The sequence below is a fragment of the Erpetoichthys calabaricus genome, chromosome 17 (assembly GCF_900747795.2).
Source record: "Erpetoichthys calabaricus chromosome 17, fErpCal1.3, whole genome shotgun sequence".
Lineage (NCBI taxonomy): Eukaryota > Metazoa > Chordata > Cladistia > Polypteriformes > Polypteridae > Erpetoichthys > Erpetoichthys calabaricus.
Window position 1 is genome coordinate 5,315,709 of NC_041410.2, and position 26,428 is coordinate 5,342,136.

At 39.8% G+C, this 26,428-nt stretch overlaps 1 protein-coding gene across 1 annotated transcript; it reads left to right on the top strand.

The window, feature by feature from the left end:
- The first annotated feature begins 371 nt into the window (after positions 1–371).
- Positions 372–25,700, top strand: LOC114667833 (syntaxin-10-like). Its single transcript, XM_028823336.2, has 8 exons — positions 372–491; positions 11,664–11,833; positions 16,655–16,749; positions 18,687–18,749; positions 18,931–19,050; positions 23,050–23,156; positions 24,140–24,234; positions 24,899–25,700. Exons 1-8 carry the CDS (start codon positions 457–459, stop codon positions 24,973–24,975), a joined length of 762 nt encoding a protein of 253 aa, XP_028679169.1. The 5' UTR covers positions 372–456; the 3' UTR covers positions 24,976–25,700.
- Positions 25,701–26,428: the final 728 nt, after the last annotated feature.

Sequence of the window (26,428 nt, forward strand, 5' to 3'; positions counted from 1 at the left end):
GTTCCTACTAATGTTTATGCACTACTATTCTAGCGCCCGTTATTGTAACGGGCTTAATGTCTAGTAAATATATAAATGTCTCTGTACAAAATAAAAATTATGTTTATTGTTTTCTATCATTTTTAACAGTGAATTTCTGTTTTTTTCATTTTATAAATTGTTTAACGTACCTAAATTCTCGAATTGTCCCCCTAAAAAAATCAAATTGCGCCCCACTTTGGGAAACACCTACAAACCGTTTTCCCGCTCCGCGCCTATAGCATGCCGCCACGGTCACGTGACACGGGTTTCGGGCACTCGCGTCGTCGCGCTTTCGTGGACACGTGAAGAGGGAGGCTTCGGTCACATGACCCCAGAGTTGCGAGAGTGGATCACGTGACAAGAGTGACTTCAACCGCGCTGTGTGTTTTTTTTTTTTTTTTTTTACTTCTAGCAGAAGAAACTCGGCGTTTCGGAATGTCTTTGGAAGATCCGTTTTTTGTAGTGAAAGGGTAAGTGGAAATATAGCGCAGACTTTCCATTTTTTCTAAATACTAGAAAATGATACCAGTAGATTAAAAGTCGACACATGTTGGACTGTAGGGTGGCTTTCTGGAGTAAAACGAGTGGCCGTGGGAGAGCAGCACTCGCTGAGCCGGCCCAGTATGCGGTTCGACTTGTGGCAGGCAGGAAGGAAGGAAGGAAGCAATACAAGTGCGAGTAGGGAGATAAATTGTCAGTCGGCGTGTCGGTGGGGCTAAAGTTGTCAACTTTTCCGCAGCTCCTTATTCGGCTGGCTGCACTGTGCCCACGGTGTAGGTTTAAATGATTTATTTATCCGCGCTGACAGGTTTTCCTTCGACGTGCCAGGGTAACTCGGCTCGGTGAGGGTGCGTACGTGAGAGTGTCCAGTGATGGGACGACGTCCCGTCCGGAGTTTATTTTCCCTGAACTTGATGCTCATTCCTGCCGGCACAGGCCACGGCCTCCGCGAATCTTTGCCAGATAAACGGGTTTGAACGGCATTGATTTTTTTTCTGATCGTGCGTGAGGGCTTACGTGTTTGTTTGTAGGGTTGTGGGCGTAGAATTGTTTGTTTTTTATAGGAAAACTTGGGATCAAAGTTATTTATACATTTTTTTAAACTAATCGGGTCCTAATACAGTAATAGCTAAATGCTTGCACTAAGTCAGAGCTGTTCAGTTAGTTCTAAGTAGGGGCCAGATTATGAGATTAAATTAGACATACTTTATAGGCAAAGGCCGGCATCTTGAACGGTTATATAAAACAAACTGGACTCTGTTCACAAAGAGATGTACAAAAACCATATACTTTATTACAAGGACTGTATTGTCCAAACTAAATCTTAACTATTATACTCGCATTATTTCTTCCAATGAAGACAACACCAAGTCATTGTTTTCACTGCTTAATAATATCACACAACCCCCGGATTCTTTACCCTCTCACCTTTATTTAACTGATTTTTGCAATTCCCATATGTCCTCTTTTTTTAATGAAAAAATCCAGAAGATTCATCAGTCTCTCGGTACGGATTCCTCCAGTCCTTCATTTGAATTTCACCCACCAACTCACTCATTTTCCTCTTTTCAGCTTCCTACTTTCTCAGAAATCTCAGATCTTGTCTGTAAGTCTAAGCCATCCACCTGTCAACTGGACCCTCTCCCTACAGTTCTGGTCAAAGCCTGCCTCCCCTCTCTGGTCCCTCTTATTTCTGCTATAATCCACTCTTCTCTCACTACTGGTACTGTTCCTTCATCTTTTAAAATTGCTGCAATAACCCCAATACTGAAAAAACCTGGTGCCAATCCGACTAATTTCAGTAATTTTCGTCCTATTTCTAATCTACCCTTCATTTCCAAAATACTTGAAAAAATAGTGAACATTCAACTTCATTCTCATTTATCTCAAAATAATCTGTATGAACAGTTCCAGTCTGGTTTTTGTCCCCTCCACAGTACAGAAATGGCACTTATAAAAATGACTAATGACCTCCTTATGGCAGCTGATTCTGCTTTAATTCCTATTCTCATCCTCCTTGATCTGAGTGCAGCCTTTGACACTATTTATCACACGACTATTCTCAATAGATTATCTCTGATTGGCATTACCCGCACTCCACTAGCTTGGTTCATATCCTACCTCTCAGGCCGCACTCGGTTTGTTCAGATTAAAACTTTCACATCCCAACCCACCGCTGTTAGTTCAGGTGGGCTCAGTCCTGGGACCCCTCCTTTTGTAAATATAACATTAGCTTCCACTGTTACGCTGATGACCCCCAGCTCTGTCTCACTAGCAAACCTACTGCTTCCTTTCCACCCTCCTCACTTATTGATTGCATAGCAGAAATCAAATCCTGGTTTTCTTCAAATTTTCTTAAATTAAATAAGTGACAAAACTGAGGTTCTCCTCATTGGTACAAAATCAACATTATCCAATTTTCATTTGTTATTAATAATTCCTCTGTCTCCCCTTCCCCACAGGTGTCATCCTTGACAGTACTTTATCCTTTCAGTCCCACATCAATACCATCTCCTGGTCTCCATATTTCCATTTGCGTAACTTTAATCGTATTCGCCCCCCCTCCCTCCCCCCACCACTGCTATCCTTGTTCATAGCCTCGTCACTTCTCGTCTGGATTATTGCAATTCCATTTTCTTTGGTTTTTCTCGCAACTCTCTTTATAAGCTTCAACTAGTCCAGAATTCAGCTGCCTACATCATTACTAGAACCCCCTCCATTCACCATATCACTCCCGTCTTGCAGCAGCTTCATTGGCTTCCAGTTAAGTTTCGCATTCAATTTAAAATTCTTCTGTTAACTTTTTAAGGCTCTCCACAACCTCGCCCCTCCATATCTGTCTGACCTCCTCCATGTTGCCATTCCCTCCTGTACCTTTAGATCCTCTTCCTCCATCCACTTGACTGTCCCCTTCGTCCGTCTTACCACTACATTCAGTCGCTCTGCGCCCCAGCTCCGGAACACACTACCACCTGAGCTTAGAAATATCGAATCATTTTCACTTTTCAAATCTAAACTTAAAACTCATTTGTTTAAGACTGCTTTTTCCCTTTGATTGCTCTGTCTGATTTAAATTTTTGTATTTTAGTTTTGTTTGTAATCTGTGTTTTGTCTATTGTTCGGTGTCCTTGAGTGTTTAGAAAGGCACCTACAAATAAATAAAATGTATTATTATTATTTGTCCCCAAAGAGAAATTAAAACTTTACAGAAGCTCAAGAGAAGGAAAAATGTTTGTGTTTGTGTGTAAATATAAATACACACACACACATTCACATACAGTACACTCCATAATGTTTGGGACAAAAGCAGGTTTTTACTTGATTTACTCCTTTGCTGCACAGTTTAAAATTACAATTGAAACAATTAAGACGTGATTCAAGCGAACATTGCAGGCTTTAATTTAAAGATATTTGTTTACATTTCGGTCACACCATGTATTAGTAGGGCGTTGTACCAAGTTAGCCATTATGGATGCAATGAGACGTCAAGCAAAATGCAGCCTTTTATTAGCTAACTAAAAAGATCACAATATACAAGCTTCAGAGGCAGCATGGGTCCCTTCTTCAGGCAAGATTTCAGAAATGAAAACTCTTTTTAATAATAAAAAATAATTAAAAATATCAGCAAACGACAACCAAAACCCAAACATACCTAAAAACGTCTTGTTTGGGTAATGCAGAGGTGCTGCTGCTTCCAATAACAGCATGTTAATTGGCAGTAAAAAGGTGAGAATAAAAATGATACCAGTTAAGGTGTCATTTTTCCCAGAAGCTGAGCAAAAGTGTAACTTAATCCTTTCAGTGAATTACTTTTATAATTGTAGCAGAATTAAAATCATTAGAAACTGCAGAAGGAGATTTAGGTTCCAACATTATTTTGTACTTGCTCTCCGTTAGTGTTTATCACTTTCTCACATTCATTTCATAAAGAAGAAATATACAAACAGTTCATTCTGTTCTTTATATTTCACATCTGTAAACTGCACATCTGAGTGCACACCACTGTAAAAACACTCATAAATGCATAGTACAGTCACTCTAATCTTTAGATTAGACTAGGGCCCCCTGCTTGCTTCACTCATTAACCCCCATGTGGGTGCTATGCGCCAGCCTCTTCACGTCACTGCCGTTTGCGTATGTGGATTTCACTTTCACCAAACAACAAATCTTTTAATTCTCGCGGATACGCCTCTTCATTTGGAGGCAACACTACTTTTCCCTGATGGCAACACGAATTAGACAATCTACAAGTCTTCCACTTACAGTTTAAAGCCAAACAATATCTACATACTTCTGTCATATCACTTATGTCCACATATTCAATCTGTTTTCGCTGTTCTGTTATTTCACCGAGTAATAATTTCCATTTGTTTGTGCTAATGCGATCTTTACTATCATTTTTTTTTTTTTGAGACTTTTGAATTTTAGTACTTTCATAATCTCTAACCTGCTCTGCATGTGTATCGCGCCAACATTTTTAAACCCCTTTACGACGATGTTCTACTTTGTCTTCTACTCTTTGTCTTTTATTTCTGAACCCGCCTGGAGCTGAGTGCCCAGCAACTGTGTCTGACAATAGCATTCATACAAATGAGAACTGAGTGGACCGTGGCCGTGGTTGTAAATGTTTGAGAGGAGGGCGGGACTTGTCCAAATCTCTTGGCAAAAAGTCTCATCTCGCAGGACCTGAAATTCTCTCTCACGGGAGCTGAAATTATCTCCAAGAAAGTCTCGTCTCAGGATTTCCTTTTCTAATAGAGAGATATGTCTATATTATGTAGGTGCGTACTGATATATTTTCTGTCTGTTGCATATTATTACAAAATATCTAATTTTAATATATATTTGTTATAACTTTTTGTTTGACTTCTTTTAGAGCAGGGGTCGCCAACTCTGTTCCTAGAGGACCACCGTGGCTGCAGATTTTCATTCTAACCCTTTTTTTTTAATGAGTGCTCTGTTTGTGCTGCTAATTAACTCCTTTTCCTTCCATTTTAATTGACTTGTTTTTTTAAGATTTGTTTCTCTGAATTTCTTCATCGTTCCTCTGAATTGCTTCATTTCTTTCCTTAAGTGGCACCCAAACAGAAATGAAATGTGAAGTGAAGGAGCCAACAGAAGACCAAATAAGTCAGGGCCTCAAACTCCAACCAATTTCACTCCAACCAGCTGCTTAATGAGGCACTGATTCTTGTCGTTAATTAAACTTGTTCTTTAATTCAATAGCTTGTTGCTGCTCTTGTGGTGCATTAGCAGACATTTCCGAAATTGTTGATTTTCTATTTTTTAAGAGCTCTGTGAAAATGTTTTGAGGACCTGAGCAGATCGACATTCTTGAGACTTCCATCTTTCTATATTTTCAGATATTGTATGATGGACACAGTTGTTTTGGTTCATTTTGTACCTCATTATTGTTTGGCAGCTAATTAAGGAAAAAGAAGCAATTAAGGGGTCTGAGTTTTCAAGAATAAGTCAAATAAAATTAATTCGAATGAAGTTCATTAACAACATAAACGGGTCACTAATTAAGAAAAGGGTTAGAATGAAAACCTGCAGCCACTGGGGCCCTCCAGGACCAGAGTTGGAGACCCCTGTGATACAGTATTGGGTAACTTTCCCTCAGTGATAATTGATACTCGTTTAAATGTTAGTTTTCCACTCGGGTGGCCTGTGTCTAGTGTTAGGTGATGGCTGAAGACCTGAAAAATGGCACTGTCAAATTTGCTAAGCGTTTAAGTAATTGGCATGCTTGGCTGGCGAGTTTCTATTTGTCTGAACATTACGGTTCTGTTCCCACCAGACAAGCAACCTTACTCAATAACCGCAGCTATAATAATTCCTAAAATCCTGTTGTTGCTTTTTCATTCTGTGGTATATTCAGTGTTATTTGACGAATTAAAACATTTTGAATGATTTTAGCATAAGGCTGCAGCATAACAAAGTTTGAAAAATGTGAAAGGGTCTGAATACTGTACTTTATGAATTCACTGCATACTCAACCATTGCAAGTTTTTAAATTCTATAGTACAATTTCAGTGTACGTGTCTACCAGGAAGCCCAAAGCAGATGCTTGTCCCTTCATGCTGCATTTTCAAGGCTATAGCTGTCCTGCCTGTTTTGCTGGCTTTCACAGCCCTGTCTCATAAATATGTTTACTTCAGCCCTTTGTGTTCCTGTCCGCCAACTGGCGACCCCTATTTAAGAGCACTTTAAGATATTAAAATGTTGGCTTTTGATACTGTAACAACAGCAACATACAGTATGTGTGGCACATTGTCAAGACACAAGTCATTTTCATTGTCAAATGGCACTTCATATCTTCACACGCATTTCACTCTTTTACCTAAAAGAACACATCTTGTTTAGATCTGCTGCTTTTGTCACCTAATGTGGAAAATTACATTTTATTGCTCTAAAAATAGAAATTAAATCAGACACACAAGGTGTAAGCTCAGCGTGCAGGCAACGATACGGATGCTGGCCGGTGATGGGAGCTCAATTACTTGTCTGAATGGTGTTCATATGCAAGAATGTCGGCCCGCATGCATACATAGCGCTGCACATGCCGCATGCATTAAATTAAATGGTGCGTGCTTCCTTGAATGAAGTAATGTCTCCGCAATGACCTCTGAAGTTTCTGATACCAAGCGTGAGAGCGTAGTGGCAAGTTTGTGTCAGAGTTTGTATTCCTTCATCACCAGTTCCTACCCTGTATTCCATAGTAAACACAGCTTTACTCTCACTGGAACAGAAATATATCCTTCTGTTGTCATCTTAAGAACATTGTTTCTTTTTGAGTGAAGAGTTAAAACTGACTGCTTAGCACTGATAAGGAAGTACAAATAAGAATAAATGATACATTGCGTAGTTGTGGTAAGTGCCTACAAAAATCTTTATCTTCTTTCGGCTGCTCCAGTTAGGGGTTGCAGCAGCAGATCATCTGTTTCCGTATCCTCCTGTCGTCATCATCTTGCTCTGTCACCCCCATCACCTGCATGTCCTCTCTCACCAGATCCATAAACCTTCTCTTAGGCCTTCCTCTGTTCCTCTTGCCTGGCAGCTCTATCCTTAGCATCCTTCTCAATATATAAAAGTTCAAAATTATTTTCATTTTTTAATAAGTTGGCAGGGATCAATCTAAGGCCCAGTAAAAAATCTATTCCAGGACCAAATTTGGCCTAGGAGCTGCTAATTGAATAGCCCAGCACTAAGTAACGACTGCTTAGCAATAAAGAATACAAAATTGCTATGGAATGAGCCATCCAGTGCCTTCAAGTAAATTTGACTTTAGTGATACTGCAGGAAATCACTCAGCAGAAGATTTTACAATACAGTGCAATGAATTGTACCGTACATTATAGAATCTTGTACATTCACTTCTGTAATATCTATTACAGTGATCCCTCGCTATATCGCGCTTCGCCTTTCGCGGCTTCACTCTATCGCGGATTTTATATGTAAGCATATTTAAATATATATCGCAGATTTTTTGCTGGTTCGCGGATTTCTGAGAACAATGGGTCTTTTAATTTATGGTACATGCTTCCTCAGTTGGTTTGCCCAGTTGATTTCATACAAGGGACGCTATTGGCAGATGGCTGAGAAGCTACCCAACTTACTTTTCTCTTTCTCTCTCTTGCGCTTTCTCTGATCCTGACGTAGGGGGTGTGAGCAGGGGGGCTGTTCGCACACCTAGACGATACGGACGCTCGTCTAAAAATGCTGAAAGATTATCTTCACGTTGCTACCTTCTGTGCAGCTGCTCAGTGAAGCGACATGCTGCACGGTGCTTCGCATACTTAAAAGCTCGAAGGGCACATATTGATTTTTGCATGTTTGTTTTTCTCTCTCTCTCTCTCTCTGCTCCTGACGGAGGGGGTGTGAGCTGCCGCCTTCAACAGCTTTGTGCTGCGGTGCTTCGCATACTTAAAAGCCAAACAGCCCTATTGATTTGTTTGCTTTCTCTGTCTTTATGACAGTCTCTGCTCCTGACGCACACTCCTTTGAAGAGGAAGATATGTTTGCATTCTTTTAATTGTGAGACAGAACTGTCATCTCTGTCTTGTCATGGAGCACAGTTTAAACTTTTGAAAAAGAGACAAATGTTTGTTTGCAGTGTTTGAATAACGTTCCTGTCTCTCTACAACCTCCTGTGTTTCTGCGCAAATCTGTGACCCAAGCATGACAATATAAAAATAACCATATAAACATATGGTTTCTACTTCGCGGATTTTCTTATTTCGCGGGTGGCTGTGGAACGCAACCCCCGCGATGGAGGAGGGATTTCTGTGTACACAATTAAATGTAGACTAAAATGAAGGGGACATTTAATTGGTTGAACAACTTCAATAATAAGAAACTGAACTCATTGTGTCAAATGTAAAAAAAAGTAAATAAGCTGCATAGACAGTACACATTAAGCCACCCAGTACCAATTTGTCTATCTTTGTGTGTGTTTTCATTCTAATCCTCCATTATGTGCTTTGGTTGGGCAAGTAAGTTGTCACGTATCATGTGTGTGTGAATGTGCACATACAGTTATTTCTCTCTATTATAATAAAATAACTTGGGTCGAGACGTGATCTTCTCAGAAGACACTTTGACGTCCGCGAGACAAGGCAGTGAGATAAAAGGACAGCTGCTGTGCAGGCCTTTAAATGATCGACGCACAGCGCGACAAGCAGAACACGCAGCTTGGCGGCAACAAGACAGCAGCTGATCCGACCGCATCTCCTTACCGTGTGTTCAGCCCCTCCCTTCACAATGCAAGTGGCAGAGATGCAAAGTGACTGGTGCGTAGCACGCCCCAGGTTGGTGGGTGAGCAGGGGGCAAAGCCCCCTAGTAAATAAATACATTTATCTCAGATTTTGCAAGTCAATAGGGTGGGTGCCATAACAAAGCGTAGCAGACTCCAGGAATCCTGGTTAAGTTAAACAATTTCTGCCTCCGTTGCTTATCATTAGTAAATGGGTCAAACAGCCCTGTATCCTTCAAAAACGAAGTACTGGATCAAAAAACAGACCTGGAGCCTCTAACAAGACCAACATGATGCAACTGGTCAGTTTGTTCATAGGCCATCACTGTACATACAGTAAGTCTCAACATTCAGGGCAGACATCTTAGAAGCCACTTGTTCTTAGTATTTGTGACTTTGTTCATATAGTCCTCCATTTTTGGATAGAGTATTTGTTTAACAGACTGTTAACTGCTTTTGCTAGTCATCTTTTGACCTGTTGGGATCTCTGCAGTCAGGTTCAGGATGATTACAGCACAATAATGAAAGCTGCATGGGAGCAGGGCAGTCCAGTGGTTGCCAAGTTTAATCATAGTGGACCCTTGTGGCTCAGGATTTTATTCCAACTAGTTTCACGATCAATAGTTAATTTTCCTCTGCTTTTCTTTGCACATCCCAGTGGCATGCAGGTTAGTTTAACTCCTGTTTCCAAAATTAACAGTGTAGGTGAGTGTGTGAGCGCGTGTGAATTTGTTCTGGCGTCCTGTCCAGGGATTGTTCCTGTCTTGTGCTCGATAACTGCTGGGATTAGTTCCAGCTGCCCTGGAATGCTGCTGTGGATAAGGGTTAGGAAGATGGATGGATGATTTCATCCATTTTGCCCTGGGTTTCCTCCCACTTCCCCAGTGACATGCAGGTTAATTTAACTCGTTTCCCAACTGGCACTGTCTTGGCTGTGCATGCGTGCTGTGAGATGGGAGTGGCACCTTCTAAAGAACTTTTTCCTGCTCTCCACCCACTGATGCCAGGAGAGGTCCCAGCTCCCCTGAGCTGTGACACAATAAAGTGGATTATAGAATGTTCTGGCATGTAAATTCATGGAAAATCTACAGTGTTATTAAGAAAGTGTGGCTTTTAATTAAAATAAAATTGGTTGGAACAAAAAGCTTCAACCACTGTAGCCTTCCAGGACTTAACTTTAGGATCCTTGCTTTACTGTGTGACAAGGAGAAAGAGTTTGGACCAGCAGGAACAAGTACCAGTCTCTCTGGGCACACAACACACAGTTATTCATTGTGAGCCCACACAGATCTCATTGTCTCATTAGCTCATCTTTTTTTTCCCTTCTCGTACATTTCAGAAAAGTACATTCATGTATGTGATATTATAAGAAACATTTATAAGAAATGTAGAAATGTTTGTATTTTTCCTTAGCTTTAAATTTGTAGCTCTCTTTTGCCATTTATCGATTAACGCATTGTTTTTGGGTATTTTCTCTCTTAATTGTATTGTAATGAGCCGTGAAGCTACAGCCACAGGACTAATGACATGGACTGGTTAGACGCTGCAGCTCCTTTTGCGTTGGTCTCGTCCGTTACAAGAGATGGACGTCTGAAGTTAGCAGCGGTGTTATTGTTTCTTATTTTTATCATCCCGAGGTATCCTGTATTTACCCAACTCAAGGAGGTTCTATTACAGTATACTGTATGCAAAAATATATAAACATGAGTGGTAAGAAAGGAGCTCATAAAGAAAGAGCCACCGCTCAAGACATAAAGGAGCTCAAGAAAGATAGAAAGAAATAAATGGTATGCTCAAGACAAACGAGAAGCTGCGGCAGGATAATAAAGACCTGGAGAAACGTGTATATAATCACTTTAAGGCAGTCTTTAAAGGTATGCTGGAAAAAATTGAGGAACACATTCAGGAAAATGCGTCTAAGTTTGAGGAAAAACTGAGAGTACTTGCCGATCAGTTGGAAGACATTAAGCCAACATTCACGACTCGAATTGAATCAGCCGAACATCTGGCATCTACTGCGGATGGGAAAGCAACGGCTGCAAATTCTGAATGCAAAAAGCCCTGAGACAGACTTGCTGCACTGGAAGATGGATGCAGAAGGAATAATATTAGAATCAAAGGTCTCCCAGAGAATTATGAATTTCACAGGGTTTGGGCTTTCACAACTGAGCTATTCTCTAAAATAATTGGAGAGGACTGTAAATCTGACCCTGAAATAGCATCAGCTTTCCGCATACAGGGATCATATACCTCTAAACCTAGGAGTCTTATTGTACGCTTCGAGAAATTACAATTTAAATTACATGTAATGTCACTTCTTAGACAAATACGAGATTAAATTTGAAAATAACCACATTCGCATTTTCCCAGATTTCTCACCCTCAACAGCTGCTAAGCATGCAGCTTTTTACATACAACATTAAACATCGTTTACGGAAAGCCGAGATCAGATACAGCCTCTTGTACCCTGCCAAACTGAAAGTGGATACTCAAGACGAGCCTTACATCTTTACCACTATGGAGGAAGAGGCCGCAGCTGCTTCAGTGTTACACCCACTAATATGCTCATTAGTAAATAATTGGTTACATAACCTGGAAAAGTGAGCTGTAAATCATAATGAAAATCTTAAAAAATCAAATCTTAAAAACGTCCTTTCAAAGCATTCATAATTATTCCCCCACATTCCAGTTTTGTAATTTCTGGATTGGCACACCAAAACTTAAACTAGGACATTACAGCATGTTTAAATAAGGTAGGAGTCCAGTTTAAACCAGAAGCTGGTTGGGACAAAATCCTTTAGCCACAAGGGGCCTCCAGGACTGAATTTAGAAAACACAAAATTAGTCAATGAATGACAACTCTTTTTGTTTTTTTTGACAATACAGGGAAGTGCAGAAAGCCGTGAACACTGCCCGTGGGCTCTATCAGCGATGGACAGAACTTCTCGAAGAGTCGACATTTGTCAGCAAGGAGGAATTTGACTGGACCACCAATGAATTAAGAAACAGCTTGCGGTCCATCGAATGGGACCTTGAAGATCTGGAAGAAACCATTGGTATCCTTCAGTTATATTGGGAGGGGATGAAGAAGGCCTGTTGTCCACCACGGTAGTGTCAAAAGAAATTTTAAAATGGTTGTGTTGCTTGGTGTACAGAGATGAATACAATGTTCATTCAGAAATGTTCTGCTGGTTCAAAGGGTCAGATATAAGTTACTAATTGCATAACTTCTGTTCCTTCTCATGTGGTTTTATTTTTTTATAAAACGACTGTCATGGGATTAGTAATATTTTGCCTAAATTGCATTCTTAAACACAGCCAAAAGTATTAGTACTAGGGATGTTCTATTACCACAAGTTTTGTATTCGATAGCAGTGCCAGTGAAATTTTATAGTAGTTGATACCTGTTTAGTACCACGGCAAAAACAGAAATCCCATTCAACTGCTTTTTATTAAAAGTACCTCCATAATTTAAGAGGACAATATTGTGCAGAGCTAATTAGGGTTGTCACAATAACAGACTTTTTGTATGCAATACCAATTACATTTTTTGATACATAGTGCGTTTAATACCATAGCAAAAACAGAAATCCCATCCAATGGCTTTTTATTTAAGGGCCTCTATTATTGAAGTGAATGATATTGTGCCTTTTCCTGTAATACAATATACAGGTAAAATATCTAAATACTAGACATTAAGCCTGTTACAATAACGGGCGCTAGAATAGTAGTACATAAACATTAGTAGGAACAGTCTATATTAAATGGCAAAGGACCGTCTATTTTCTGTTACAGTAATACTGGCTTCTATGTGGCTGTAATATGCGTCGCTGTATTGTGTGCTTTTAATTTTCTCTCACATTAATACATTTCTCCAGCAAGTATTTTAATCTGTGCTGGCGTGCAGCTGATTATTGTATGTATGGTGTCTCCTCAGCAACGGATTTAATGTGCGCGAAAATAAATCTACTTTTAAAAGTCATCCTATTATATAATATCATGAAAATTCGTATATTTAGGAAAACACTTTACCGGACCAACTTTGTTAATCGCAAATCTGACATCCTCAGAGTGAACAACAAACACTAATCCCACCTCTTTGGGGAAGCTGGTCTCCGTGTCTCAGTACCCGATTGGATTTTTTGTGCGTTATGTTTTAGGTCTTACCTCATTTACCGAAATCCGAATGGATCGGCCGCACGATATTTTATAGGTCCTGCCCTCTCTGTCTTGTGTGACGTGTCAGGCGGCCATTGAAGCATCGCACCGTGCCCCGCGCATGCGCACTTCACCAGAAGACACACACACACACGGACACATGGACGCACACAGGGATTTTATTAAAGAGGATGTAAATTCTAACCAGTTACAATAGCTTTAAAATACTGGTATGTCCATCAAGTAGATACCTAGCTATCATTAAGTAAACAAGCGTAGGCATTCATAAATATACAATGCAGGGCTTGAATTTTAATGTGTGGCAGAGATGGGGGTCACCCCAGTGTAGCAGTAAATGGGGGTGTTTCAATGTAGGATTTATAAAGAATGATATATCATGAACCTAATTTATGTTAGTGTTTACACATTTTAAATTTATTCTGACATTTTCTTTCCAATTAGTGAAAAAAGCTGCTTAAATCAATACTAAAAATAAAAGTTCAAACATTATTACTGTATATCTGTACTGTTAAGAGAATTCTAACATAATTGAGGATATTTTCATTTAAACAAACTTTAAAGCTGGTATTCTAACAAAATGCTTCTAACCCTTAAACCGCTGCAACCGGCTATAGTTGGTTCCCAATGTAATTTGCCAGCACGGCGGAGCTGATCAGTCAGTGTCGTACATTCATTGAGTAGCCAGCGCATGACCATTGCAGCATCACCGTCCCTGGGATTCAGCCGCTGCACTGTACAAGTCTGCCAGCATCAGCGTTTACCTCTGTGTGCTCATGTGCAGCCAGTTCAAGCGCAAATGGCTTGGTGATTTACTGAATTTCATTAATGGCGTCAGTTGCACCTTGTATATATTGTTTTAATAGTTTTTACTTATTGTCCCAGTAGTTCTTTTTTTATACTTTTTACAGTTCATTGGCAGTGTATAAAATGATCAGTGTTGCAGTAATTGTGATGCTCTTTGCATGAAAAAAAAAAGTGTTCCATTAAAATCTCACTTTTTCTTGGTGAATGGTGATGTTTACGTAAAAAGTGCAGCAAAAAAGTATTTGGCATCCAGGGGTGCATTAAACCCCCAAGTATGTGGCAGTTTAAGGGTTAAAAATGTGGTTTGTCAGAGAATCGTTCTGTTAGGTTTATAATATTTGCAATTAAGATTTATATTTACATCAAAAGCTGGTTAAAAAAAAAAAACTAAAGAGTAACATTTAACAGATGAGTAAAATAAATGTAAATTTAAAATATCACAAACTCCTGGTGCTTTAGTTGTCCAAATCTGTCCCTCTTTTTTTTTTTCTTCATTTGCCCACCCTTTAAGGCTTCCAGTGTGAAGTCAGTCTTATCAGTATTAAATAAATCCATTATTTTAGAACCCTCGTTAAACAGTTTTTGTTGTGCTGTTTTCAGAGTATCTTGTAATAGTGATTGGACTTTGTTATTGCCTGTGCACAAACTGCGAATTAGAAAATGAACTTGCAGAGGCATTACCTGTAATCAATTAATCTCAACAATTCAAATATTTACTACATTTGGCACCACCTTTTTTTACAAAGCAGGTTTTTAGTTTATTACTTGACTGATCAGGTCATCAGCTTTTCTGCCGTTAATTAACAATGTTCAACATCAGTCCTTAATTAAAACAGTTCTTGGAAACAGACTGGAATTTTTTCGATTTTACAGTATATTTTTATTTTTATGCATTCATCTTCATAAAGAGTATCACACCAAATAAACTGAATTGAATACGTTCAATATATGCAACATCAAACTTCAGAACTAAATTTTGTGAACTTTTTTAATATTTAAAATTTTTATCCTCTGACAGGCTGGTTCCACCTGCTGGGTAAAAACAGTAAAATACACTAAAATTAAGTTTTTAACACCAGAAGTGGCCTTTGCTTGTCATCATGCATGCAAATTAGTTTTACTGTCCCTTACTGTATATCTTCGGGTAAAGATCATCACAAAAAAAAGCCCAACTATTAATTGGAGCCCTATTTTAATGTAAGTTTAAATATTTTGTATCCACAATGTTCTTCATGTCTGTTATACTTCAATATGTTTGCCAATTAATGCATTGGGAGTATTGGCAGCTCTACATTTACTGCTCCAGGAAGCAAGGCTGATATGTTAGTATTAAAGTACTTTTCAAATACAATTCAGGAAACAAAATGTATCTGTTATTTTTCCTAGAAGAGCAGACCGGTCCAGGTGAGTGGCCCACTATTTAAAGTTCAAACCCCATCACTGACTCAAATTTTTAAGCCAAAGCTAATCACCTAACTTGGTATTGACTGTGTGTGTGTTTTTGATAAACATATACAAATAATGTGCTTTAAGATGATGTTGATAATGGAAGGCACCATATAAAATAACAAAAGGGCAACGAAATGGAATATCTGGTATTATTAGCTCTGCATAGGCAATGGACCCTGAGGCATTTTTTTTACTCAGGTTTATTTGTGACTTTTCCTGATGTTACTAGGTTTACATTGGATTCTTTCCATTGCCTCAAGACATTCAATTTAGATTGAGGAACATTTCCTTGACCCATTGTGTCTGTGTGCCCACTTCTGTGCTGATTACTGATAGGATAAGTTGGGCTGGCAGACATGGAGAGTTTTACATGAAAGTTGTCTTCTTCTTTTGGCTGCTCCCGTTAGGGGTCACCACAGCTGAACATCTTTTTCCATATCTTCCTGTCCTCGTCATCTTCCTCTGTCACATCCACCAGCTGCATGTCTTCTCTCACCACATCCATAAACCTCCTCTTAGGCCTTCCTCTTTTCCCTTTTCCTGGCAGCTCTATCCTTAGCACCCTTCTCTCAATATACCCAGCATCTCTCCTCTGCACATGTCCAAACTAACTTAATCTTGCCTCTCTGACTTTGTCTCCCAACTGTCCAACCCGAGCTGACCCTCTAATGTCCTTGTTTCCAATCCTATCCATCCTCGTCACACCCAATGCAAATCTTAGCATTGTTAACTCTGCCACCTCCAGCTCTGTCTCCTGCTTTCTGGTCAGTGACACCGTCTCCAGCCCGTATAACATAGCTGATCTCACTACCGTCCTGTAGACCTTTCCTTTCACTCCTGCTGATGCTCGTCTGTCACAAATCACTCCTGACACTCTTCTCCACCCATTCCACCCTGCCTGCATTATTTTTTCACTTCTCTTCCACAGTCACTCTGTAGTGTTGATCCCAAGTATTTAAACTCATCCAACTTCGCCAGCTGTACTCCCTGCATCCTCGCCATTCCACTGACCTCCCTCTCACTTACACACATGTATTCTGTCTTGTTCCTACTGACCTTCATTCCTCTCCTCTCTAGAGCATATCTCCACCTCTCCAGGGTCTCCTCGAACTGCTCACTACAGATCCCAGTGTCATCAGCAAATATCACAGTCCACGGGGACTCCTGTCTAATCTCGTCTGTCAACCTACCCATCATCATTGCAAATAAGAAAGGGCTCAGAGCCGATCCCTGATGTAATCCTACCGCAGACCTCACCACTGTCATACATATCCTGCACAACTCTTACGTACTTCTCTGCCACTCCTGACTTCCTCAAGTAATCTGTTTAAATTGGAAATAAGTGAGTTTGAATAAAAATAAAAGACTCCATAGATTGTGTGAGCTGTGTACTTTATAAAGAATCCCAACAAAAACATATATTGCTGACTTAACCAAGTTTTCAGGCATTGTACAATCAAACCCACGAAAGTTCAAGATTGAGGAAAATGAGCTGGCAGAGAGGAAAGCCTTTGTGGAGAGAAGTAGGGATGCCGTCAAGGTAAGTGTGTATCCCTGGAGGTTGGAGTGGTCTTGTAAGTAAATCTACACATGTTGATTTTTCTTAGATAGATAGATAGATAGATACTTTATTAATCCCAAGGGGAAATTCACATATTTTCTTGGCCAACTTGATGTGAGTTTGCATATATTCTTCATGCATTATATATTAAACCCCTAAAGAAAGTATTGAGATAACACAAATCAAACCTTGGGAAGCTTTTGAGGTTTCTTGTTCGTGTTGTGCCATTGAAAAACTCTTCTCTCACTGTCTTGCTTTATGTGTATCAGTGATTATTCATGTTTTGCTGTATTTATGTGGAATTGGACAGATGGAAATAGGAGTTTCTGAGTGGGAAATACTACATGAATACCCTATAAACTCAGAAATGCAAGTTGGACAATTTGGAGAAAACAAAGCTATCCGAATTCACAGAGTTGTGACGTAACCGTAACGTTTCATCTTAGTCAGTTGTGTAAAATAAATATAACATGATCAGCCCGAAATAAAATTTTTATGGTGGAATTTCATTTGGAGTGAAGTGATGTACATTTAATACATTCAGTTTGCCCTTTATTTTACACCACCTTGGGGTTGTGATTGAGAACCATTTGACCTCCACTGACCAAACTGCATCTGTTCTTGCAGACTGATTCTATATAACATCTTTAAAATGCAAGATCAGACTGAATCAGAGAGAGTATGCAGCACAGCTCCTGGTCCAGACTTTAGTCTTGTCATGTCTGGACTACTGCAACACTCTGCTTGCATGAGTACTTGCACTTGCTGTCAAGCTGCTGCAGATAATTCATTATGCAGCAGCATTTTTTGTGTTCAGCCAGCCAAAACAGGCACATTTCACTCCCCTTTTCAGGATGCTACACTAGCTTCCTATAGCAGGATGTATTAAGTTCAAATCCGTGATGCATACTAACAGATTAGTCAGTGATTCAGCTCCTGTATATACATAGACACTTGTGAGGTCGTATGCTCCTTCTCAACCACTCTGGTCTGCTAGCATGTGTATCTCCAGTACAAACTGCCCACCTCCGTACGAACTTCTGACTTCCTCAATATGTTTAACAAGCATTTGAAGACTCTCTTGATCTGTGAATATCTCGTTCATGGCTTTGATAGATTATTGGAACTAAGGAAAGATCAGCTATTTTTGTGTCCTGTTTAGTTGTAATCTTGTCCTCTATCACTTGTTCCCAAGCTGATGTTTACTCGATTATGTTGACCTCTTTTGTAAGCACATTTGGATAAAAGCTTCTGCTTATCCAAAAAATGCAACTTAGTAGATTGATTATTCTATACTATTATATAATTATACAGGTTATCCTTAATTGTTGTTTTTTTTTTTTTTTTTTTTTATACAAAACAAGTAACAACAATTACCTTGTGTTTCTGGAAATAATCCAGCTGGAAATTCATGTAAACAAACCTTATGAAATCTTTGTTTTTTACTAGGGCAGGGTGCCCTTTGCTGGAACTTGAAGTCACTATGGCCTTTCATTTAGAGGGGAGGGTAGCCATGGCACATTCACATCTTGAAAAAGCAGAATCTCTTAGCATTTGTAGCATCTTTGAAAGTGTTATGCTGACATTCCGTTATTTGCCACCTTATTTTCCTTCCCAGATGTATGTTCTTACTGCCTGTTGGTAGCCCCTGTCAGCATACAGTGGCATGTTGAGGGTCTCTTCATTTGGCCATGTAGGAGATTCCCTCTCCAACAGATACCTGGATCCTTTTTTTGCCAGTCTAGTGGCCAGTTACACCTGTAAGGCATGGGCTATAGTTTTGAACTGTTGTCAAGCTCCACTACTTACTGAGTTGCTTAACTTACCATTGATCTAGCTGTAACATTGCGCTTGCTTTTACAAGTATATTTAGATGAAAGTGTTACATAAAAATGCCTCTTTTTTTTTAACTGCAGGAAATGAAAGATCACATTTCAAGTCCGTCGGCGATGGCAGTAGTGAAAAAGAAAAGTCGACAGGTATTTTCTGAATTTTATTTATTTATTTTGCTCACATGTATATCCAGTTATTCTTATTAGTATAAAATCTTTTTCAACACCCACCATTTATTTTGTGCAAGTTATGCACATTTTAAGGAATCATTTGTTGTGTTAAGTTTGGAAAACTGCTGTGGATGTCAATATGTTCATGCTGTGGCAGGCACTTATGTCAGGAGATGGACATCGCAGTGGGATTCAGTCTGACCGCTACACTCGTCTTGACCAGGATCTCATCATGGGAAACTCCCGATATATAGAGGACCAGCAAGCACAGCAACAGGTAAACAGTTCAAAAATGTCACTGGTCGTTGTTAATAGGTTTAAGCTTTTGGATGCAAGCTAGAAGTACCTGCTTAACATCACTTATAGCAGTCCAAATGCCAGAGTATCTCAATTTAACTGGCATTTATGTTAGCATATTACTATTCCAAACATAAGAAATTTGACAAACAAGAGGAGGCCATTCAGTCCATCAAACTCATTTATTTACCTAATAGCTAAGTTGTTTGAGTATCTCGACCAGACATTTCTTGACAAGGCTATCAAATGTTTTTCTTCAATTACATGGCTCTGTTGTTAGTTCCGGATTCCCATAATTCTTTGTGTAAAGAAGTACTTCCTTGCTTCAGTCCTTAAATGCACTTTACCTTAATTTCCACTGGTGTCCTCAAGAACGTGACTTACTGTTAAGTTGAAAGAATCCTGCTGGATCTACTTTATCAGTGCCTTTGAGTATTTTGACAACCTGAATTATGTCCCCACATAGTCTCCTCTGACTCAGGACTAAACAGGTTTAATTGTCAGAGTCTTAACTGAATCAGTTTTCTATTCCCAACAACAGTGCTGTGAAACAGCATTTCACCCTTCCTGTTATCCTCTATTTTTGTATATTTGTCACAATGGCAGCTTCAGATCTTAAGACAAAATGATCTGTATTAGATCAAGGGAACCAGAGTAAACGTATAACACCAAGTCTACTTTGCTACTTAATATATATGTTATCCAACACCTGTAATTGCTCATGTGCCTCTTTAGTTACTCAAACAGCTGACCAAATTTGAATGATAATTTTACTTGGATGACTGAACACAGCCAGCTCTGTTGAATGTAAACCCTCATATATTGATGATCACAATGAGAGTGACGTTGTCACCTTGAGGTTTGTAGAACAACAACACTAGGCCTCAATCACAAGAAATTCCACAAGAGACGAGGGGAAAAAAGTTGCTGAAACTCCCCAGTAAGGAAAGGCTTTCAAAGTCATTTCTACAGCTCAGGGACTCCATTGCACCACAGTAAAAGCCATCATTTCCAAATGGAGAACATTTGGAACAGTGATGAGTCTTCCCAGAAAAGGCCAGCCTACCAGAATGACTCCAAGGTCACAGCAAGAACTCTCAAGAAGTCTGAGAAGATTCCAGAAGAACATCCGAAGAACTGCAGGCCTTTCTTGCCTCGGCTAAGGTCAGTGTTCATGACTTCACAATAAGGAAAAGACAAGGAGCAAAGAAGAAACCTCTGCTATCCAAGAGTAACATCAGTGCTCTTAATGCATTTACAAAGAAACACTTGAATGATCCCCAAAGCCTTTCGGAATAATATTCTATGTACAGGTGAATCAAAAATTAAAGCCTTTGGGTGACGCAGGTCCCACTGTGTGTGCCATTCGATAACGAGAACTTCATACCTAAAATAAAACTTGGGCTGAGGGAATGTTTGGCTGCCTCAGGACCTAGCAGTATTGGAATTAAGAGTTGGCACCGTGTCCAGGGTTTATTCCTGCCTTGTACCCTATGCTAGCACACAGCACATTCCCCAACCATGACCCTGGTCTGAATTAATTGGGCCAGAAAATGACATGACCATGAATTCTGCACTTTCACTTTAGATAGATAGATAGATACTTTATTAATCCCCAAGGGGAAATTCACATACTCCAGCAGCAGCATACCGATAAAAAACAATATTAATTAAAAGAGTGATAAAAATGCAGTGCAAGTTAAAAAATGCAGGTACAACAGACAATATCATTGTATAATGTTAACGTTTAGCCCCATCTGTCCTCCAACCCGGGTGGAATTGAAGAGTCGCATAGTGTGGGGGAGGGAGGAACGATCTCCTCAGTCTCAGTGGAGCAGGACGGTGACAGCAGTCTGTTGCTGAAGCTGCTCCTCTGTCTGGAGATGACACTGTTTAGTGGATGCAGTGGATTCTCCATGATTGACATGAGCCTGCTCAGCGCCTGTCGCTCTGCCACAGATGTCAAACTGTCCAGCTCAGTGCCTACAATAGAGCCTGCCTTCCTCACCAGTTTGTCCAGGCGTGAGGCGTCCTTCTTTAGGCTGCCTCCCCAGCATACCACCACATAGAAGAGGGCGCTCACCACAACCGTCTGATAGAACATCTGCAGCATCTTATTGCAGATGTTGAAGGATGACAGCCTTCTAAGGAAATATAGTTGGCTCTGTCCTCTCTTGCACAGAGCATCAGTATTGGCAGTCCAATCCAATTTATCATCCAGCTGCACTCCCAGGTATTTATAGGTCTGCACCCTCTGCACACAGTCACCACTGATGATCACAGGGTCCATGAGGGGCCAGGGCCTCCTAAAATCCACCACCAGCTCCTTGGTTTTACTGGTGTTCAGTTGTAGGTGGTTTGAGTCACACCATTTAACAAAGTCCTTGATTAGGTTCCTATACTCCTCCTCCTGCCCACTCCTGAGGCAGCCCACGATAGCATGTTCTGGTAATGTCTGATGATCTGTCTCTGACCTGAGGCAGCAGCATGATTGGGTTATGCAGCAGGGCAGTGAGTCCAAACATATGAACAAGTCTATAACCAAATTTCTTGGAAGAAACTAAATTAAAATTTTTGGAGTCCTGACTTGATACCAACAAAGATGCTGAAATAAGCAGTACACGTTTGCAAACCTACCAGTGTGTCTGAGTTAAAGCAGTACGGCAAAGACGAGTGAGGAAACATTCGTCAACAGTGTTGTGACATTCACATCCCAAATCATAGCAAGCTTTTAGTAACGATTATTTCTGTGACCAAGCATTAGTTGTACAGTAATCCCTCCTCCATCGCGGGGGTTGCATTCCAGAGCCACCCGCGAAATAAGAAAATCCGCAAAGTAGAAACCATATGTTTATATGGTTATTTTTATATTGTCATGCTTGGGTCACAGATTTGCGCAGAAACACAGGAGGTTGTAGAGAGACAGGAACGTTATTCAAACACTGCAAACAAACATTTGTCTCTTTTTCAAAAGTTTAAACTGTGCTCCATGACAAGACAGAGATGACAGTTCTGTCTCACAATTAAAAGAATGCAAACATATCTTCCTCTTCAAAGGAGTGCGCATCAGGAGCAGATGTCAGAGAGATAGAGAAAAGCAAACAAATCAATAGGGCTGTTTGGCTTTTAAGTATGCGAAGCACCAAAGCTGTTGAAGGCGGCAGCTCACACCCGCTCCGTCAGGAGCAGAGAGAGAGAGAGAATCAGAGAAAAACAAACAAGCACAAATCAATACGTGCCCTTCGAGCTTTTAAGTATGCAAAGCACCGTGCAGCATGTCGCTTCAGGAAGCAGCTGCACAGAAGGTAGCAACGTGAAGATAATCTTTCAGCATTTTTAGACGAGCGTCCGTATAATCTAGGTTTGCGAACAGCCCCCCTGCTCAATCCCCCTACGTCAGGATCAGAGAAAGTCAGCACAAGAGAGAGAGGGAGAAAAGTAAGTTGGGTAGCTTCTCAGCCATCTGCCAATAGCGTCCCTTGTATGAAATCAACTGGGCAAACCAACTGAGGAAGCATGTACCAGAAATTAAAAGACCCATTGTCCGCAGAAATCCGCGAACCAGCAAAAAATCCGCGATATATATTTTAATATGCTTACATATAAAATCCGCGATGGAGTGAAAGGCGAAGCGCGATATAGCGAGGGATTACTGTACAGCGATTACATTTTTGCATGGGTTAAAGAGTGAGATAAAGGGGTATTGGATAACATTTTCCTTGAATAAAGTAATGTTTTAAAAAATGTGTGTGTTAATTCAGTTTCCCTTTCCCTACAGTTGCACTTTATTTAATGAGCTAAAGCCCTTCATTGGGTAAAATATACAAAAACCAGAGGAGAGCAGGAATGGAGCATGGACTCTTTGACAGCACTGTGTTTATCCTTGCTAGCTGGGGAGTATTCATTGTGGAAGCTTCCACTTCTGTTTGGAAAGAATGCAAAGTAACTGTGCTGTATTTTGGATCACTTTTTATTTCAGTTAATAATGGATCAGCAGGATGAACAGCTTGAACTGGTGTCTGGCAGTATTCGTGTTCTGAAAGATATGTCGGGGCACATTGGAGACGAACTGGATGAGCAATCAGTGTGAGTTTGAAATGAGAATGATCTTTGTGGAGACTTCATGGCTCTTTACTTTCCCTATTATGTAGCTCAAGTTGTTGTTTACAGGAATACTCCACCAAAAAACAATACTTCGTTGCTTACGTTATGTGCTGAGAAACTTTTTTAATCTCATGTTTTCAGAGAGAACACTTCTGATAGAATGGGAGCCAATGGTGTTCAACACTGCACAATGGGAAACAGTATCAAAAACGTCCATAAAAAATGTTATTCGTGTCACATAATCCACATTTCAAGTCATCCAGTAATATACTCGCAACATGCAAAATGCATGCATGTTGTGCTGAAATATTTTTAAATATAATAGATTCAGAAATTAATCACACCTGTTCACTTTCTGTACACTTTGTTGTGTTGTAGATTTCATTTTAAATAGACAATTGAGGCATTTTTGCTTATTAATATACACATTAACTTGTAATGACAAGGTGAAAAATTAGAACAGTCATTTTTAGCTGTAGTGTGAACGTTGCCTTTCTCCTAAATGAACCTAACGCTTTGAGACGCATTATGAGATGAGGTGCATTAAATGCAAAAACCCCACAATTAGACTTCTTCTTGAATGAGATGTTTTTCAAGACAGTCTCATTTTTTGCATTATCTCAAGCAAAGGTTGTCTATTAAAGAGAGAACAAATAATGATTTGTTTTGATTTATCGGTCTTATGCTTTCAAATGGAAGGTTCTTCTCTATGCACTTCCTTTATTATTTAACCACCAAGGATTGTGCATAAAAACACTTTAGGAACTGTAAATGTTGACTGGTAAATTGTACATGTTGCATATTTCCTTAAATATTGACATATTTAACGTTGCCTGACCTGAAATGCACTATCCATGTGACAGTTCCAGGTAATTTCCTACTCTGAGCTGCTATTGTTCTAAATAAGACAATAATGAGCATGGAGTCTAAGGGAACATGGCTGAAGAAAATCCACTTTGTTTCAGGATGCTTGCAGAATTTTCTGAAGAAATGGACCAGACCAGCTCCCGAATGGATGGCGTGTTGAAGAGGCTGGAGAAAGTGTCCCACATGACAAGCAGTGAGAACTATTGATTTAAGGGTAGCTTACTGAAAGGCTTGGGTGGCTGTAAGTGAGGAGGGTTTATTAGTTAAAGGTTGTTGAGTCCCATGTCACTGAATCCTCAAGGTAAGGGTATGAGCTTTAAGAGCATTTTCCATAAGCTGTACAATCATTCATCTATTTATTTTCTAAAATAGTCTCTCAGTGTGGTTGTGTACAAGGAACAGAGGAGGGAACCAAGTATCAATCCTTAGGACCACCCTTTACTCACCTGGTGTATCTCTTAATGTCTCTAGTCTCCAGGACATGTGGTAGAATCTGCCTGAGAAGGTAGCATTCAAACCATCTAGGAACAGCCCCAGTGGCGCAGAGGTTTGATGGCAATGTTCTCTCATTTCACGTCTTCCACTATCATATTCATGTAATTTCAAACTTACAAAGACAATGAAAACTAATTTTACAAAATGAAAAAAATGAGTTTGTTGTACACTATTGTAAAAGTTGAGAATAGTTTACGCTGGTTGAGACACATTCTGCTTTTTCCAAAGTCAAGGAACAAGTGTCATTAGTTTATTGCGAATGATTTTTTCTGGGTATTTTTTTTTTTTTTTTTACAGCTTTATATTTTTATCCAGTGCAATTGCCAGTTTATTTAAAAACCTTTTCCTTTGCTTCCTTTCAGGCCGTCGGCAGTGGTGTGCCATCATCGTCTTGGTAGTGATATTGGTGTTGGTGGTCATCTTGCTTTTCGCTCTTTGAAGAGCGTTTAAGTGTCTCTGGTTGCAATGAAATTTCGCTGCAAGAAGTAACGAGGCTAAACCGTCTAAGAGGAATTGCTAATGAGTTCATCCTTCACGGGAGAAATTCTAGAGGAACCAAATCAGATAAGAAGACACTTAAGAGGCAGAAAAGTGATACTTTTTGTATCAGTTTTCACAAGTATTTTTATATTTATTGTTTTTGTAAAGACTGCATTTTAACAGTGACGACTTACCTGTAGCATCTGGACAAAGAGGGCTTTAGGACTTGCCTCCCTAGCCGCCTTGTAGATTTGCTGCTGCTGGCCAGTGGCAGATACACTGTGAGGAGTGGGGATGTTGCCTGTCCTCCACTGCTTGGACTCGTTCAACAAGTGACCTTATTCAGCAAATAACTGAACAAATGCATTCTCCTGGTGGTTGCCCTCACACGATGGATGGGCCTGCCTATAAATGCAGAGTAACGAGTTGGCGTAGTCCGGTTTATGTGTGAGTGGTTTGTGGAAGGAGGGGAGTTCCTTCAGAAGAACTAACTTTTAAAATACGGTACACATGTTCTGAGCTTCCTTGTAGTATAAAAATCATAAAATCACTCTTGATAGAAAGAATTGCAGGTGATCCTACACTATATCTAATATCATTAAAAGTTGTTTTTTTTTAATATAGGAAAAAATGTTTTATGTTCTGAATATTAAGCTGCCAAAAATAAATATGGCTTTTCTAATATTTTTTTTAATCATTTAATGTAGTTGTTTTGGTATTAAACTCCCCAGCACTGGCCTGTTTGCTGCCTTGTATTGGCTTCCAGTTTACTAGTGAAGCTGCACTGTCATGTTCTCTTCAGTCTTATATGACAGACATGGGCCGAGTCCTCCGTGAGCTTTTATGTGTTTTGTGTATTTAATTTATAAATACATATATATACTTACCTATGTTTTGCAAGTTGTTTTGTTAATTTTGTTTTAAACATATTCAATTTTCCTTCAGTATGTGAGAAGGGACCTAAAAATGCCTGGAATTGGTCAGTAGCACAGGAGTAGAGTGTAGTTATTGAATATGCCAGTAGGTGTCCTGTACCTACAACTGTGGTTAGCCAGTCTGCTGAGTAGCATCATGCTGAGCTCATCAAGTGTGCAGTTCAGGCATTTATTCTAGAATTGTGCAGGTGACTTTGGCGATTTTCCTCCAAGCGACAGCAATGATTGTGTTTTTCTACGTTGACGGACTTATTCATAAAAAGTTTTTCCTGTGCACAGACTGTAATCCTTAGTAAGAGAAGTGTCCAAGAAACCTGATGGCCACAGTACATTGAAATGCTGAGGAGTCTACAGTATAAAGCAGGGGTAGGCAACGTCGGTCCTGGAGTGCCACAGTATGTGCAGGTTTTTGTTCCAACCCAGTTCCTTAACGAGAACTCAATTATTGCTGATGAAGCACATATTGCTTAAGTGACA

What these genes read in the sequence shown, in the direction of transcription:
- LOC114667833 (XM_028823336.2), top strand. Translation starts at nt 457, where the DNA reads ATGTCTTTGGAAGATCCGTTTTTTGTAGTGAAAGG. An exon ending in ACCAGCAAGCACAGCAACAG is followed by an intron (nt 19,051 to 23,049) that starts GTAAACAGTTCA and finishes TTTTTATTTCAG; the next exon opens with TTAATAATGGATCAGCAGGA. An exon ending in AGTGTCCCACATGACAAGCA is followed by an intron (nt 24,235 to 24,898) that starts GTGAGAACTATT and finishes GCTTCCTTTCAG; the next exon opens with GCCGTCGGCAGTGGTGTGCC.